This window comes from Aquarana catesbeiana, linkage group LG06 (genome assembly GCF_042186555.1).
Source record: "Aquarana catesbeiana isolate 2022-GZ linkage group LG06, ASM4218655v1, whole genome shotgun sequence".
NCBI lineage: Eukaryota > Metazoa > Chordata > Amphibia > Anura > Ranidae > Aquarana > Aquarana catesbeiana.
The window spans coordinates 62091406-62110767 of record NC_133329.1 but is presented as its reverse complement, the minus strand read 5'-3'; the positions used below and the strand labels follow the sequence as shown (position 1 = coordinate 62110767).

The 19362-nt window shown below is 42.7% G+C and overlaps 1 protein-coding gene across 1 annotated transcript in view; it reads left to right on the top strand.

Annotated features, from left to right (window-relative positions):
• The window catches only part of LOC141148551 (neural cell adhesion molecule 1-like), a 68297-nt gene extending 56448 nt beyond the window's left edge, over positions 1-11849 (top strand). Inside the window, exons 6-7 of the mRNA XM_073636100.1 lie at positions 7002-7160; positions 10766-11849. Coding sequence (XP_073492201.1) covers positions 7002-7160; positions 10766-10782 — 176 coding nt within the window. The 3' untranslated portion in view covers positions 10783-11849. The remainder of the gene's footprint in view (positions 1-7001; positions 7161-10765) is intronic.
• Positions 11850-19362: the final 7513 nt, after the last annotated feature.

Here is a 19362-nt window from a genome sequence, read left to right as displayed (position 1 = left end):
GAGTCCCATGTGATTCTGCTGTGTGCAATTATCTGACCTATGTTTTTAAACCTGTACCATTTTTTTGGCTGGAATGTACTATTACAATGAACATTTGTTCTTATATACCTCTTGTTATTGTTATACCAATGTTGCATATGTACTATACTTACTGATGGTTATATTATGGTTTACAAAAAAGATATATATTTTTACCTTATTAGTGGATACACGCCTTATATAAAGTCCCATGTTTGTCCCCCCCTCGTTTGTATTGCATATAGGGATGGAGGCATATTACCATATAAAGTCCCAAACTTTTCTTTCTCCCCTAATTTCCAACCTAAATACATTTAAAAAATTTTTTTTCCTACGGACCTTTAAGTATTTGATTTGATAAAACTGTTTTTCCTGACTGAAAAGTGGACATTAATATTAAAGGGGGGGAGATGACGTCCACCCGGATTGATGAGAGGCCAGCCCCCCGCGTCATTCCCTAATAGGCCGGGCGGGAAATAGTTAAGCAAATCTAAAGACTCCTGTATGATAGTTTAAACCAGGGGTCTCCAAACTTTTTAGGCCGAGGGCAACATTGTAGATTTTACAAATGTTCGCGGGCCGAAAAAATGTGTTCATTATAAATAAATGAATAAAATAATTAAATCTCATCATAGCCTTTCCGCACGTCTGTGTCCCCATCAGAGCCTTTGCACACCTCTGTGTCCCTCATCAGAGTCTCCCCTATATCTGTGTCCTCCACCAGAGTGTCCTCATCATTAGCATGTCCCCATCAGCCTTGTCCCCGTCAGCCTTGTCCCCATCAGTAGTCTCCCCATCAGCCTTGTCCCCATCAGCCGTCTCCCCATCAGCCTTGTCCCCATCAGTAGTCTCCCCATCAGCCTTGTCCCTGTCAGCCTTGTCCCCATCAGTAGTCTCCCCATCAGCCTTGTCTCCATCAGTAGTCTCCCCATCAGCCTTGTCCCCATCAGTAGTCTCCCCATCAGCCTTGTCCCCATCAGCCTTGTCCCCATCAGCCTTGTCCCCATCAGCCTTGTCCCCATCAGCTTTGTCCCCATCAGCTTTGTCCCCATCAGCTTTGTCCTCATCAGTAGTGTCTCCATCAGCAGTGTCTCCATCAGCAGTATCCCCATCAGTAGTGGAGCAATGTGTAATGACTGTGCTTAGGACAATATGTAGGTATGCAGCCCCCCCTGAAGAGACACCCCGAAGGTGCTTCAGACTAAGTGTATATATAAAAAAGGGGGTAATGGCGCTCCCTAAGGCTAGTTCTGGCGGATGAGAAAAAAATGTGAAGAAAACAATGATGAGAAAAAATGACTAAATTATAAGGACGGCACCCTGGCTCCAGGCCAGGTTGCCCCCGAAGTAAAAGATACCTGACAGTGGTATGCAAGCGACACTCCCTATGGGGAATGTACATTAAAGGTGAGTTTATATGCATTCAATGTGTATGAAACCATATATAATGTTATTGTATAAACGTACACCCACTTAAGTGGTATATATTAATACTCCTGTGACTAATATATAAGTGATGATTGCCTCAAAATATCAACAATTACAATAAGCATATAAGTGACCATAGCGTGTCAGTGAACAGACATTTTAAATTAATTTTAAATCTTTATCTATTTTGTAAAGTGTTTGTAACATTGCATGATTAGTAGGCAGTCCATAGTTGTGAAAAAATCTTCACCGTGGTGAAAAATAAATAAAAAATATAAAATGAAAATAGACATTAAACTCAAACACGTGACTTGAGTGCATTCAGCGTCTTTGTGACTTGGTGACTTGGTGCTCCCCCTCAAGGATCCCCACTCACCAGATCCATTCACCCCAAAGGGGTAATTCGCATGCAAATGTGGCCTCTACGATCTCCCCGTCAGCGTAAAGGATGGGTTCACGAGGTGGTCCTCAGCATACACAGAAGCATGGAACTTTGTTACTCATGTGAAAAAAAGGAATGGTGGACTCCCATAGTGTAGTACATTAAAAATAAAATTTATTCCAACAAAAATAAAGTTGATTCCAACAAAAAATAATAGTTTTTCCTCAGATAAAAGTCTTCAATAAAAATACCACAGACCAGCACAGCTGGCTATGGTATTGCAGCAGCAAACAATGTGTTACAGCAAACATATATCCAGAGCACAGCTAAGTGGACTAGATATAACTATCCACAAACCGCTCAAGTGGATTGGGAACACTCGTACCGCTAGGTGGAGGTATCCCGAACGTTTGCGCTCCACCTGCATTCCAGCGGCCTAATTTTGCGGAAGTGACGTAGCGTGCGTGGCGCCGTTGTATGCGTTTCGTCATAGACGTCCTCATTGACGGTACCCGCACGCCACGCACCACGTCACTTATTAGGGAAGTAGCCATGTCGGTGCCGCCCCTCACACACAGATGCACCTATCGTAATGGTTTATAGGTGGGATTACAAAGCTTAGTACACGCCTCTCATTCACAGAACTGTATGCAATGATGGTTAAACTTAGATGGCTAATATGCATTGTTCTAATAGATGTGCGGCATCCAGTATTATGGCTGGTTTCCTACAGAGAGGTCACTAACGGGGCATGTCAGACAATTTACACAATATTAAGTATGAAATGAAGGGAGTTAAATAGTATCCTCTAATGGTACGGTTTTATCAACATATCCTCAGATTCTAAGTGTGTGAACATATCCTCCAGCTCCCAAGGGGAAACAGACATGTACATCACACTTAATCTAAAGTAAATCAGAATCCAAGGGCATGATGGCTATAACAAATACCCACCTATATACTAGGGACCACAATGAATAGACTCTCTAAGTAATGAATGGGTCCATAGTGGTGTGGGGATAGGGAAGACAGTAGGATTACTGATTAACTATTGAGTGGGGGAGGGCAGAACAGCTAGACGTCTTTGGGGTGAATGGATCTGGTGAGTGGGGATCCTTGAGGGGGAGCGCCAAGTCACCAAGTCACCAAGACGTTGAATGCACTCAAGTCACGTGTTTGAGTTTAATGTCTATTTTCATTTTATATTTTTTATTTATTTTTCACCACGGTGAAGATTTTTTCACAACTATGGACTGCCTACTAATCATGCAATGTTACAAACACTTTACAAAATAGATCAAGATTTCAAATTAATTTAAAATGTCTGTTCACTGACACGCTATGGCCACTTATATGCTTATTGTAATTGTTGATATTTTGAGGCAATCATCACTTATATATTAGTCACAGGAGTATTAATATATACCACTTAAGTGGGTGTACGTTTATACAATAACATTATGTATGGTTTCATACACATTGAATGCATGTAAACTCACCTTTAATGTACATTCCCCATAGGGAGTGTCGCTTGCATACCACTGTCAGGTATCTTTTACTTCGGGGGGCAACCTGGCCTGGAGCCAGGGTGCCGTCCTTATAATTTAGTCATTTTTTCTCATCATTGTTTTCTTCACACTTTTTTCTCATCCGCCAGAACTAGCCTTAGGGAGCGCCATTACCCCCTTTTTTATATATACACTCCCCTTCAGTAGTGTCTCCATCAGCAGTGTCCCCATCAGCGTGTCCCCATTAGCTGTGTACTGTACATGTAGATCTTCAGCACTTGCCTCAATACTAGAGCCGACTTCAGTAGTCTCCCCATCATCAGTGTCCCCATCAGAGTGTCCCCTGTAGCTCTGTACTGTACATGTATATCTTCAACACTTGCCTCAGTACTAGAGCCGACTTCAGATCTCCTGCATCTTCCGACTCCTGCCCGCTGCTAGACACGCAGAAGGATCTTTAATACAAACAGTAGGCAGGTAGCCGGGAGTTGCCGTGCCAATGACATCACTGGCTGCTAAGTCAGTGGCAGTCCTAGCAACCAATCCTAAAGCCGGACCTGCAATGAGGATGATTGGGATAATATATGGGACTCTCCCTTCAACTCTCTCATCTCCTTGAGAGACAGACTTATTCAGTTTAAGATAGTCCACAGGGCATATTACACCCCCCATATATTAAATAAAATTAATTCAGACTCTGCTCCTGGTTGTTGGCGATGTGGGGAGATTCCTGGAGACTTTACCCATATATTCTGGACTTGCCCAGCTATCGTAAGGTATTGGGAAGAAATACTAGCTTTTATATTCAAAATAACATATATCCCACTGCAACGACTAATGCCAATATGTATTCTAGGTCTGATAGAGCAATTTATTCCTATGACAGCAGGGCGTACTTTGGTGGGGCTGCTTTTGTTGTATGCTCGTAAAGCCATAGCTCTCAGCTGGAAGAAAACCACCCCCCCATCGCTGACTTTGTGGAAACAACTCATTAATAATAGCTTACCATTATAGAAAGAAACATATATAAATAGGGGTTGTCTCCTCAAATATGAAAAGGTTTGGTCCAAATGGCTCACGGACCCCTCTACACCCTTAATAGCCTCCTAGAGGAAAATTACTCTTTGCAATCTCTCCATTAGCTATTGGGCTCTAGGTGTACATATGTAACACGAGATAACACCTTTCTTTAAAATTAAACTGGCATAGGAACCAGGTATGACCTATGTATGTATGCGGGGGGGGGGGGGGGGGTGTTGGTGTGTGTTTTGTTTTCTATGTATATAGTTTCTTTAATTGCTGCAAGTATTCATTTTTGTTTGTTGTCTGTTTTTTGAAAATTAATAAAAGCGTATATTTAAAGAAAAAAAAAAAAAAAAAGCCGGAACTGCCAGCTGTGGGCCAGACAAAAGACACAAGTGAATAATGATCAGCGCAGCTTGATGATATATATGAAATATTAACAATAAGCGATAAATGATGTGCAAAATCGCTGATTGCGATTATGCAAATTGCTAATGATGCTGTGCAAAATAACTGAAGCAACAGTAGCCCTATGTTCAGTGTAGATGAATACTAAAGTGCCTATGTTGTAACTGTGCAAAACCGCATAATGATGCTGTGTAAAAATCGCTAAAAAACAACAATAAACGGTGCTGAACAAACCAATCGGAGTATGTGCAGCACGTAGTGTTGTGCAAATGCAATAGTGATTCTGGGTATTAATATACTAATGTAAACGCATAGTATATATTAAAGGGGTTGTAAAGGTAAAAATTTTTTCACCTTAATGCATTCTATGCATTAAGGTGAAAAAACTTTTGACAGTACCGCCGCCCCCAGGCCCCCCGTTTTACTTACCTGACGCCTCGAATCTTCGCTCCTCGTCCTCGTCAGCTTCATTGCAGCTCAGCCTGGTCGCTGATTGGCTGCAGTGGATGGATTGAAAGCAGCGCAGCCATTGGCTCGCGCTGCTGTCAATCACATCCGATGACGCGGCGCGCCGGGGGGCGGGGCCGAGTGATACAGCGAGCGGCTATAGCCGCCCGCTGTATCACGGGAGCGCGCCCGCAAGCACTCACCACCGTGCGAGGGAGCTCGCATGAAGGTGGTAAATGCTTGCGGGGAGGAGCTGAAACAGCCGCTGAGGGACCCCAGAAGACCAGGTTCGGGGCCACTCTGTGCAGAACGAGCTGCACAGTGAAGGTAAGTATAACATGTTTGTTATTTTAAAAAAAAAAAAAAAACAACTTTACAACCCCTTTAAAGTGCCAATAGCCCTATGTTCAGTGTACATAAACATAGAATGACTATGTTGCAACTGTGCAAAATGATAATCAGCGCAGTTTGATGATATATATGGAATATTTAACAATAAGCAATAAATGGTGTACAAAATCGCTAATTGCGATTATAATAATATTCTATATATATAATCAAACTGCGCTGATTATCATTTACTTTATACCATTTAAGTGCATTTACACACTTTGGATCTAGCTGTAACTTTTGCATCTGCATCTGATTAGCATATACTCAGCGATTTTACATAGCAGCTTCATGCGTTTTTGCACAGTTGCAACATAGTCATTCTATGTTTATGTACAATGAACATAGGGCTATTCGGTTACATTAGTATGTTAATACCCAGAATCACTTTTGCATTTGCACAACACTACGTGCACATACTCAGATTGGTTTGTTCAGTTTATTGTTGTTTTTTAGCGATTTTTACACAGCATCATGATGAGGTTTTGAACAGTTGCAACATAGGCACTTTAGTATCCATCTACACTGAACATAGGGCTACTGTTGCTTCAGTTATTTTGCACAGCATTTATCGCATCATTAGCAATTTGCATAATCGCAATCAGCGATTTTGCACATTATTTATCGCTTATTGTTAATATTTCATATATATCATTAAGCTGCGCTGATCATTATTTACTTTATACCATTTAAGTGCATTTATACACTTTAGATCTAGTTGCAACTTATCAGATTAGCATATATTCACTTTGATAGCGCGAAGGATCTTACAAAAGACACAAGCGGGCCGGATATGGCCCGCCGGCTGGGGTTTGGAGAGCCCTGGTTTAAACTATAAGTAAATAAACCTAAAATTTCTTTTACCTTCCCTGGCCGCCCCAAATTCCCCTTCATTGTGACAATTCTTCATTGTCTCTTCTATGTTAGCCCTGAAGAAGGAGGGGGGGGCTTTTCTCCTGAAATGTGTTGGCTGTATATGACCTTCTTAACTAGTAAGCAGATTCAAATGAATTATCGGGCCATATGACTTTTTCTACTATGAGCTCCCACCCCCACATCTGAAATTCAGAACCTGCTAACAAATGGACCCTCAGCCCCCTCCCTCCTTGCACACCACAGCCCTCTCCTTTAAAGCAATTTAGGAGAGCAATTTGTTAAATAGCCACCCTCTGGATAGCTAAAATATTAAAGGGGTTGTAAACCCTCGTGTTTTTTCACCTTAATGCATCCTATGCATTAAGGTGAAAACTTCTTCTAGTGAAGAATCCCAATAAAATACATTTACGTTTCTGGTTGTAATATGACAAAATGGGGAAAATTTTAAGGGGTATGAATACTTTTTCAAGGCACTGTATTTGGCATACTGTTTAATATACTGACAACACTTGATATTTTAGGGAAAGAAAAAAAACAAAACCGATCCACACAGAAAAATGGAAGCGAAAATCCTGAATCTTCTGAAATTCTCCTAGAAAATAAAAAAAATTCACAATCACAAGGAATACAAGAGGAAAAGGGGGAAACGCAAAAAGAAAATCCCGAAACATCAGAGAATGGTAAGTAACTTGGTGAACAGAATAAAGCTCAATTATGGCTTGTTTGAGCACTGATCCTTTTTCTCTGAGAGTTAAAAATTCCAAACCGGGCCATGGCTGCAGCAATATGCCGTAATCCCGGTATTGTTTTATTCAGCCAGCCATTACCTAACTGCTAAAAGTGATCCGTGTGGCTGATTAGCTGCTGGATCACTTTTAGAAGTCGCCCCCCGCGCCACTTTCTGGTGGTTTTTATGCCGCGTACACACGAGCGGACTTTTCGACCGGACTGGTCCGACGGGCTTTCGGCGGACTTCCGATGGACTTTCCAAACAAACAGACTTGCCTACACACAATCACACAAAGTCCGACGGATTCGTACGTGATGACGTACACCAAACTAAAATAAGGAAGTTGATAACCAGTAGCCAATAGCTGCCCTAGCGTCGGTTTTCGTCCGTCGGACTAGCATACAGACGAGCGGATTTTTCAATAGCAACTGGGTCCGGCGGAGTTCCGACGTAAAGATTTGAAACATGTTCCAAATCTAAAGTTCGTCAGATTTTCGACTGAAAAAGTCCGCTGCAGGTCCGATGAAGCCCACACGCGGTCGAATTGTCTGCCGGACTCGGTCCGTTGGACTAGTCCGGTTGAAAAGTCCGCTCGTGTGTACGCGGCATTAGGCTTACCTGGATGATTGGGGAGCCCAGGAACTGATCCAGCGGTTGCAGCGGCTGACCACAGAGATTAGCAGAGGGAAGATGGCCTCAGCAAAACTCTATAGTCTAGGAGGATCGGAGCAACGTCATGACTTCACTTCCAGTTCCAGTCCAATGTAAACAATGCCGTTAAAAAAAAAGGTTTAGATCAATGTTTTTTTCATCTAATGCTTTCCATTGTAAAGGAGAGATGTGGGGTTTTATGGACCCCGGAACTCTCCATAAAGAGGACCTGTCAGGGATGTTTACTGTAAATTTCTTGCGCTAACAATAAAAGTGATCAAAGAAAAATTTAAAGGGACAGTGTAAAAATTAAAAAAATTTAAAAAAAAAAATGATTATAAGATAAACACGTTATTGTGTGACTGTAATAAAGAAAAACAAGTATTTTTTTAAAGCAGGAATCATTAAATGGCGGACCATTAACCCGATTCCAGACCGAGCTAGTGTCCCATCCGGACCCACGGCCTCGCCATTTAGGTGGCGCTTCTATCCACCGCTGTCGTACTCAGCATGTTGGGAGGCAGGATACTAATAGGCTGAGTGCGGGAGACATAGCTCTGCATCTGATGGAGGGCGGGAGCAGGAACTGCCGGAGGTCAACATTTTTATATTAACAAGCAAGTGATTGGTGGCTAGGACCGCCCTGCGTCCTAGCCACCAATCACCTGCTGGTCAATCTGGAAAGTTACTCAGTCAGCTCCTGCCCTCCATCCAATGCGGAGCTGTGTCTCCCGCACTCAGCCTATTAGTATCCTGCCTCCTGCTCTCCGTTCTGTCTAAGGTAGGAAAGTGAAGGGCACAGGACACTACTGGAGGGAAGGGGAGATGTGATGTGCAAGGGGGCAGTGCTGAGGGGGGGGGAAACTGGCTGGATGTCAAGAGAGCAGAGCACACTACTGTGGGAGGCAGTGCTGTGGGGGGCTGTGAAGGGGTGTTGTGAAGTGAGAGGGGTGCAGTGCTAAAGGGTGGGGGGGTGATGAAGGGGGGAATCAGGATTAGAGGGCAGAGCACACTACTGGGGGGGAGATTTGTGATGTGAGGGGAGTCAGTGCTGTAGGAAGGTGATGTAAAGGGGGGGCAATGCAGTAGGGGGGTGATGTGAAGAGGGTAGAGCACACTACTGTGGGAGGTGGGATTTGTGATGTGGGGGGCTGTGGTGTTGGAGAAGTGATTGGAAGGGGGCAGTGCTGTGTGTGTGTGTGGGGGGGGGGGGGGGTGGGCGGGGAGTTGATGTGAAGGGGGGAAGTGCTGTGGAGGGGGTCAATGTCAAGGGGGGGCAGTGCTGTAGGTGGGCTGATGTCAAGGAATTCAAAAGTGCTGGGGGGGCAGGTAAAGTGAAGGGGGACAGTGCTGTGGGGAGGGGGGTGATGTGAAAAGGGGGTGAGGACTCTGCTGTGAATAAAGGGGGTGTGTTATGTAAAGGGGATTCAGTTCAGTGGGTGGGGGTGATGTGACAGGGGCCTAAGAACATTACTCTGAAGGGTAAACTATGAAGTGGGGGACAATGATGTGAGGGGGACTGAGGACACGGATGTAGAAGCGGGATTGTGATATAAGGGGGGGCTGTGAGTTAATGGAGTCTTTGCGTAAACATCCGATTTGGAACTCTGCCAAAAGAAAGTTTTACTGATCGGACGTCCCATAAAAGGAAAAGGTCAAAACTTTAGATTTTGGATACTGTAGGGAAAGGTTTTTTTGGGAAGATTTTTCTTTACTTTCTATAAACGCAACAAAAAGTGAGAAGTTCTTTCCAATGTGAAGAAAATCCCTTCCTAGACCCTTGTCACAGGAACACGTGTTCTCTTGGAAGAGTTCCCCCTCCCATTCTGGTGGTAACTCAACAATTTGGAGTTACCCTCATTTTATTCCCTGGGACACTGGTGACAATTAGAGTCTAAAGGGGACACAGACATCAATAAAAACCTGACAGTGCATATTTCAGTTGAGATGCAAACAGCTGTAGCTGCCAATAACCTTTCACCCCAATTAAAAATCATATGCTTTAAAGTTTAAACCTTAAAACTATAAAACTTTTTATGGTCTTCTCTTCACAAAGTCTTGGCTGTGAGAGACTTTAGAGATTATTTTCACCCTCACATTCAATTTCTTGATGCTTCACCATCATCCTCCCTTCGGTAAACAATGTACAGGGGTTCTAGACAGATCTGCTCCCCTGGGTTACTTTCATAGACAAAAAAACATTTTCATAAAAATTTGGCAGCGGCGTATTTACATTGACTGAAATGAAAAGTACACTACATTCTCATCCATTGATGAAAACTATGACGAAAATCAAAATTTGTTTTCGTCAACAAACTTTGACACCTTAAAGTGTTACTAAACTCACAATAGTAAAATCAGTCTGTATATGCAGTAAAACATGCTTGTTATACTCACCTTGGAACTTAAGGGGTTAATCCTCTGCATTGTGTTGATCCTATATGGACAGATCCTTCCCTCCTGCACTGTCTATCTTGGCGAGGCCACATAATACAGTGAGGGTAGCCGACCTGCACATGCTCAGTTTATTCTCTATTGCTGGAGAGAACATTTCCTGTTTCAGTTGAACTGTGAGGTCCCATTATATTGACATCACACATGTGGGCATGTGTACAGGCTGTAGTGGAAATCTCCTCCTACCTGAAAACTCAGCACTGGACAAACTGTGAAGTTTATCATGTGACCGTGGTATACATAACAGCCAAAAAAAGTATATAGTGGCAGTATCCTAATGTAAAAAGAAGATTTATAAGCTGTAAGCACTGTGGAGGGGGGGGCAGAGGAACAATTTTCCTATTACTGGGTTTAGTAAAGCTTTAAGTAAGGACAAAGCTATAGCTAAATAAACAGCCCATAGTGAAAATGTAAAAATTGCTGACACAAAATTTCCTTCATTCCTCATAGAAGAAGACGTTCTCTGAAAAGAAGATGGAGAAGTTAAATAAAGGAGATCGACGTCCAGCAGACACTAACCATGACTTTCAGAGAGGTAGCACTGATGGTGAACCTTGGCACCCCAGATGTTTTGGAACTAAATTTCCCATGATGCTCATGCACTGTGCACTGTAGGTGAGCATCATGGGAAATGTAGTTCCAAAACATCTGGGGTGCCAAGGTTCACCATCACTGGGATCAGATGAAGAGGAGGAATCCAGTACTCTTAATGAAACGAGGCAGAAAAGTGATGGAAGATTCTTCCTTCTACACAAGTTAAGAAGAGAAAACAGGAGAATTTCCTAAACCTCCTCAAATGTCACCTTCCGTAACTCTGTAGAGCAAATGGCTGCCTGCTTGGATATAGACTGATTGGATAGTTTGGTTGAGTTTTCAGTTTACATAGTTTTGGTAAATCTCAGGTTGATTGTTTAAAGAATGCACAGTAACATGTATTGTGAGCTTAAGCTAAAAGATGAGCCAGGAGCACAATGACCAGTATTATAAAGGCCTACACCTCATCACAGTGTAAAGCCTGGTACACAGCACTCGTTTTGTTTTTTGTCCATTGGCTGAGAGCTGGGCCAGCTGCCATACAAATGGGCCGAATGTTGGATGGTTTTTATTGAACTGGCCAATGTTGCCGGACATTCGGCTCATGTGTACAGGGCTTTACACTATAATGTAATTCCTGGACCTTTACTAGACTTTAGCCTTATATTGAACAATTCTAAACTCTCATGTATATTGCCGAATGATAGGCCTCAGGGTAGATGGAGATATTTGTGACATCGAAATTAAAAACAATATATCTTGTAATTTTGTTCTATAAGTACACACTTGAAAAGGTGTTTCAAGAAACCTAATGGAAGAAATGAAGAATAATCTACTGTTTCCGAGATGTAATTACACTCAACATGAACAGGATAATCTTCTGTTATTTATATGTTCACAAGCAGGTCATTTTTCTTGTGATTTAACTGAGGTAATATTTATTTTCTTGTTTTTTGTTTAATAAAATATAAATATATTGGCCGATTTATCCAACAGAAAAGTCTCAAATCTCTACATTAGTGACTAGTTTATGCATCCCACAATATCCCTATTGTCTTTAACATATGAATCTATATACCAAAAGGAGAGACAGAGATAGGGGACTTTTTTAAGGTGGCAAAAATTACCCCAGGAAACGTACACATGACCTTTTTGTTAAAATTGTAAAATCTTTTTTTTTTTATCCAACATGATTAAAATCAATACATAAAACATATCATAAAATCAAATATCAAGCCATCCCTTGTATGCTAATCTCTGCCACCAGAACCACACCTCCCATAATACAGACATACCCCACTTTTAAGTACACAATGGAGTTTATTTACTAAAGCTGGAAAGTGCAAAATCCGGCTCATTTCTGCATAGTAATAAAACCTGGAAGCTCATTGGTTTCTATGCAGAAGTGAGCCTGATATTGCACTTTCCAGCTTTAGTAAATAAACTCCATTGTGTACTTAAAAGTGGGGTATGCCTGTATGTATATATGGATGTAGTTGAATATCTTTTTGTGCTCTGTTATTGTATATTAATATTCATCTATCCTCTAATATTTCAAGGTCTCCTGAAGAAGCACTAATTCCGAAACGCGTCGAGTCCTCTGGACACTGCACAATATATAAACATCTATTCTCCTTGAAGCATGCATATTCCTTCATTTATTTGTTATTTAACTACATCTATATAAACATATTGGCTGACGGGAGGTGTGGTTCTGGTAGCGGAGATTAGCATACAGGATATATTTTATTTTATTGGATGATGTGTTTTATGGATTCATTTCAATCGTGTCGGATAAATTTAAAAGATTTACAATTTAACAAAAAGGTCACGTGTCCATTTCCTGGGGTAATTTTTGGCATCTTAAAATTGCCCTATCTCTGTTTTCTCCTTTTGGTATATAACTTTGTTTTTGGGATGTGGAGCCATGCGTGTCATGTTATATCTCTAGTTATATTTATGATTCTGTCCTAGCACTTTTTTTTGGTTAATGATCAGGTGGTAATGATCATCTAACCTCACTTGTCTTTAAATATTCACTGACTAGGTAATATGTTTGTAAAATATGTACAGTATTCATAAAGTATATTGGGGTGTATGACAATAATTTTTTACTTTAGTAAATTTTGATTGCTGTGACAGTTCTTTGTTTTGTTTTTTATTTAAAAAAAAAAAAGTAAAAATCTAACTAAAATGAGTTGGGGCTCTGTCACCCAGTTTAATATAATATACAATATAATGTATACAGTGTATAACGTGAATGCAGTACAGTGGGTCGGGAGTATAATGTACAGCATTACATGTACAGTGCATGGGTCAGGAGTATAATGTACGTAGAGTGCAGTGGTCAGAAGTATGTCATACAAAGCTCAGTATACAGAGCTCCGTGATCAAGTGTAGGAATTGTACAACATAGGGTCTGACGTGCAAGTGGCAGAAGCGCGTAACACACAGGGCGCAGGGCTTAGAAGTATGTAACTTCCAGAGCCCAGGGGTTAGGAGTGAGTAATGCACAGAATGAAAGGCTCGGCTGTGCATAATTTAAAGAGTGCAGGGAATGCATAACACAGAGGGAGCAAACAGAATCTGGAACAGCTGTGCATGGCAACCAATTAGCTTCTTGACCTTGTTCAATTAATGAAAGATAGGAGCTGGTTGGTTGCCATGTGCAGCTGCTCCAGTTTTCGGCTGCCCCAGTTTTAGTTAATTCCTCTAAGAAAGCGCAGGGAACAGATGTGCATAACACACATAATAGAGGGACAAGAGTGCATAACACAAAAAGTGCAGGGATAGGAAGTACATGATGCACAGAGTGCGGGGGTCAGAAGTTTGTAACGTACAGAGTGAAGGGCTCAGGAGTGTATAATGCCAATAGTGCAGGGTTCAAGAGTACATAATGCAGAGAGTGCAGTGGCCAGAAGTGCATAATGCACAGAATGAAAAGGCAGGAGTGCATAACAGAGTGTGCAGGGATCCAGAGTGCCCAACACACAGAGTACGGGATCAGGGGTGGTTGTAGAGTTGAGCAGTCCATTGTGCACAGAGTGCAGGGGTTAGAAGTGCATTATGCACAGAGTACAGCAGACAGGAGTGCAAGAGTCAGGAGAGGTTATTGCGCAGAGTGCATGGATCAGGAGTGCATAAAGCAGAATGTGCAGGGGTAAGGAGCATGTAACTCACAGGCAACAAGAAATTACCCTCTTCTCCCAGTACAAACCTCCACCCCCCCAAATTATATCCCCCATAGTACAGCTCTCCCCCAATTCCCCACCCAGTACAGATTTCCCCCCACATCCCTAAACTTTCCTCAGCACAGACCTCCCCCTCCCATCACACCTCCTCAGTACAAACAACCCCCAGTACCAGACTCTTGTTCCAGCCCAACCCCTCAATAAAGGTACCCTAGTACTGACTCCCTCACAGCCCAATCCCTCAATACAGATCCCATCAGTACAGAAGCCCAACCCAGCCCCTTTTCAGTACAGACCACCTCCAGTACAGACTCCCTTCCTCGCCTCATATACTCATTTACCAGGTGCAATGTAAAACTCACATGCAGTGGCAGCAGGTAGCCCTCCCTTTGGCTGTGCAATGTGACCAGCACTGAAGAGGAGCCTCCTGTGGTGCTGCATACAAATGCGGCACAGCAGCTTATTCATGTGCAAATACCACCACTGGCTTGGTATTATTATTATATGGTACTTATATGCAAATCCTATGATGGCACATTCATATGCAAATCCAAGTGGTTTGCATATGACTAAACTGTGTGCACACCATAGATGAGGCAGAACCTTTGTAGGACAAAGCCTCTACTAGACACTTCGGGAACTATGGTCAAAATGTTGGATAGCTCCACACAATCCCGACTGTTGGCAGGTATGCTTTAATGAAGAAAGCAGAGTGTGCAAAATCAGCCTGAGGACTAAGATGGGAGCTTTTGAAAATGATATTTGTCTGAAGCTAAACAACACAGATTTTTTTTTTTTCATTACTTATTAGTATAACTGGAACCTTCAGGGCCTCTCCCTCCGAGCCCGGTGGAACACCAGGGCCCAGTCACAAGTGCGACTTTTGTGACCCTGGTGGTTCCGCCGCTGGGTGTCAGTTTTTTATTTTTATGTTATTTATTTATTTTTTAGGAGCCCCGTTGGGGGGGCTTTGGTAAAATATCAGGGGTCTAAACAGGCCCCCGATGTCCCAGACCTCAATCTCCATCTCTGGAGCCTCAGCAGCGCAGAATGAATGGACAGAAATAGCTCCGTACAGAGCTTCCCATTTTTACGAATGTGACTTCATTCACAGGATAAATGTTTACCAAGGAATTCTGGGTAAATATTGGGTAAAATCCCTAATAAATAAACCTCTAGGTAGTATAGGGTTAGGTTTCATTCCCAGGCCATACACAATAGTGGTGTAGCTCTACTATAAAATGTCTGTATCCCCATTAAAGAGAGTTCCCATCAGTTCCTGTCTGGATGGGGATATCTCTTCAATAGGCAATAAAAACCTGACAGAAGATCTAACACACCACTGCTGTATACAAAATAAATAAAACATTTTGCCTTGTCATGTCAAATGTCTCTTTTTACAGACCAGGTTCTGACAGCAATGTCACTTCCAGTATCCTACAGATCTGATTAATACATCACCATCCAGAAAAACCGGTTTGGCTTCATTCTCTGGAGGACCTTTTCATCCCTTTAGTCTGGTCTCACCATAAACTGTAAGGTTATACTGTCTTGTTGGGACCAAAGTCCTATTCCATAGAAGCGTGATTTCTATACATTGCACTGATGATGAGCCTGAAACAGCTGATTCTGTAATATTTGTACTATTCAGCAGCGGTTCTGGATATGCATCTGGCCAATGGGGTGTAAAGCAATGATTTGCATGTCCTGAAATTAAGGAATATTCTTATTTTTGGGATAAGTGATGGAATGAGATGGGAATACCTTCTGTGCTAAGCTTTACCGTCCTACTTCTGGCTAGCAAAGAATTTAACCACTTGACCTCCGGAAGATTTTACCCCCCCTTCATGATCAGAGCATTTTTTCTATTTAGCCCTGCACTACTTTAACTGCCAATTGCGTCATCATGCAACACTGTACCCAAATTACATTTATATCATTTTTTCTACACAAATAGAGCTTTCTTGTGGTGGTATTTGATCACCACTGGGTTTTTTATTTTTTATTATATAAACAAAAAAGACAGAAAATGTGGGGGAAAAAAAGCCCAATATTGTCTACTTTCAGTTATAAAAAATATCCAATAAAAAAAGTAAAAAGAAATCAAGTTTCTTCATAAATTTGGGCCAAAATGTATTCTGCTTAGGGCTGGGCGATTTTCTTTAAAAAAAAAAAAAAAAAAATCTGCAATTTTTTTCAAAAAAAAAAAGCTTGATTCACGATTCGAATCAAGTTTTTTTTTTTTTGGACACCGCGCCGGCCCTGAGGAGCTGCGGGCAGCAGTTTTTAGGTGAGGCCGCGACTTCGGCCTAGTCCGTGGTGTCCGGCCTCGCGGACTAGGCCGAAGCCGCGGCCTCGCCTAAAAACTCATGCCTGCAACTCCTCAGGACCAGCGCGGTGAAAAAAAAAAAAAAAATCTAAAAAAAACTATTTGCTTTAAATTTTGAATCGAATTGACCTCTCAACTCGATTCAAGATTTAAATCGATTTTTTTTCCCCAGCCCTAATTCTGCTACATGTTTTTGGTAAGAAAAAATAAAAATCCCAATAAGTGTATCTGAATTGGTTTATGTGAAAGTTATAGCGTCTACAAACTATGGTATATATACTGGAATTTAACCACTTGCCGCCCGCCATATAGCAAATTGATGGCGGCAAAGTGATTTAGTGATCCTGATTGAACGTCATATGATGTGATCAGGATAACAGAGCCGGTGTTCTGCCGAGAAAGTTCCGCTCGGCGGATAAGTTCCCCCCTCTACTGCGGCTGCGCAGTAGGATCCGGCGGAATTAGCCGAGGCAGAACAGCTGAAAATCAGCTGTACACGGCGCCTGTAAGAGGGCCCCTCGCGGGCTCGCTGCGCTCGCCACGCTTCGGGCACGGCCTCGCTGCGCTCGGCACTTTTAGATTCCCCCTCTAGGTCCACTTGGATAGTGGGGAAGGAATCTGGACCCAGTGCGCAGGCGCCGTGTACAGCTGATTGAAGCCTTTGAGCTTCGGCTATCTCCGGCGGCTGACAGTAGTACGTACTGCGCAGGCACTGCGCCTGCGCAGTACAGGGGGGGAACTTATCCGCCGAGGGAACTTTCTCGGCAAGACACCGGCGCGCAGCGCGGCGATTGCAGGTGCTGTGTGTCAGTCTGAAACACCGCAACTCCGATCGTGGTATGGAGCCTCTGACAGAGGCTTCATACCACGTGATCAGCTGTTACCAATCACAGCTGATCATCAAAAGGCACCAATCAGTGCCCATCACCTGCCAGTCTGTCCCTCTATATAAAGCCTGTCAGTGCCCATAAAAGTGCAGATCAGTACCCACAACAGGGCGAATCAGTGCCCAAAAAAGCGCCAATCAGTGCCCCATCAGTAATGCCTGTCAGTGCCCCATCAAAGTGCCACTCAGTAATGCCTGTCAGTAGCTCCTCATCAGTGCTGCCTATCCAGTGCCACCTATCAGTGCCGTCAGTGCTGCCTAACAGTGCCCATCAGTTTTTTTTTTTTCAAAATTGTCGTTTATAGCGCAAAAATTTAAAACCGCAGATTTTCTATTTGTGGGAAGAAAATATTAAACATTTAGTTTGGGTACAGTGTTGCATGACCGCACAATTGTCATTCAAAGTGCGACAGTGCTGAAAGATAAAAATGGTCCTGGGCAGAACTTGAATAAAAAGAGTGAGTTGCAGTCATATTGGTCCACTGACCCAATTTACCATTCGCCCTTGTTCTCTGCTTCCATGGCCAGGGCACGATACGAGCAGATTTTGCGGTTCATGCGCTTCAATGGCAATGAACTCTGTCGTCCTCGTGGAGACCCTGAATACGATCGGCTCTACAAAATTCGGCCCCTCGTAAACCACTTCAACCAACGTTTTGCAGACTTGTTTACCCCCCATCAAGTTGTCTGCGTTGATGAGTCCCTGATTACATTTTCTGGCCGCTTGCCATTCAAACAGTACCTTCCCAGCAAGCGTGCCAGATACGGGGTCAAGATGTATAAGCTCTGTGACAGGGCCACAGGGCTATACATGTAGTTTTATGGTTTACGAGGGCAAAGATAGTCACGTAGAGCCGACAAACTGCCCTGACTACATAGGAAGCGCTGGCAAGATAGTGTGGGACTTGGTGTCACCCTTATTCGGAAAGGGGTACCACTTGTACGTGGACAATTATTATACGAGCGTGCCACTTTTTAGTCACTTGTTTGATCATCAGATTGGAGCATGTGGCACCGTGCGACCTAATCGCCGGGGCTTTCCCCAGCGGCTTGTAGATTCCCGTCTTAGGCTGAGGGAGAGAGCCTGCTTGCAGTGTAATAATTTGCTCGCTATGAAGTGGAGGGATAAGAAGAATGTTTTCGTTCTTACCTCCCTTCATGCAGACACGATGGCCCAAATTACTACGGCGACTGGTGTTGTGGAGAAACCCCTCTGTGTCCACGAATACAACCTTAATATGGGAGGGGTGGACCTCAACGACCAGTTGTTGGCGCCGTACCTAGTTGCCCGTAAGGCCAGACGCTGGTACAAAAAAGTGTCTGTTTATTTATTTCAATTGGCTTTGCTGAACGCTCATGTGCTATACAGAGCTTCAGGACGGATTGGATCCTTCCTTAAATTCCAGGAAGAGATCGTCAGAGCCCTTCTGTTTCCAGACGGTGCTTCACCTCACCTTCCCCAACCAAATGCAGTAAGCCGGCTGCATGAGAGGCATTTTCAATATGTCCTCCCGAGTACCCCTACCCAACGAGCCCCCCCAAAAAAATGTCGTGTCTGCAGAAAGCACGGATTTAGGCATGACACCTGGTATTATTGTCCCTCCTGTCCTGGCAATCCTGGTCTTTGCATTGGTGAATGTTTTGAGCGCTACCATACACTAGTTGAGTTTTAGCGTAGGGTACAGCACTGCACAGACTAGGCACACTTTCACAGGGTCTCCCAAGATGCCATCGCATTTTGAGAGACCCAAACATGGATCCGTTTTAAAAGTTAAAGTTATAAAAAAAAATGTAAAAAAAAAAAAAAAAGTAAAAAAAAAAAAAATACACAAAAAAAATATAAAATAAAAAAAACAAAAATAGTTGTCGTTTTATTGTTCTCTCTCTCTCTATTCTCTCTCTATTGTTCTGCTCTTTTTTACTGTATTCTATTCTGCAATGTTTTATTGTTATTATGTTTTATCATGTTTGCTTTTCAGATATGCAATTTTTTTATACTTTACTGTTTACTGTGTTTTGTTGGTAACCATTTTTTTGTTTTCAGGTACGCCATTCAGCTGCAGAGCGGATTTATTTATCTTGACAGCAACAGCGTTTTCTCCCACGA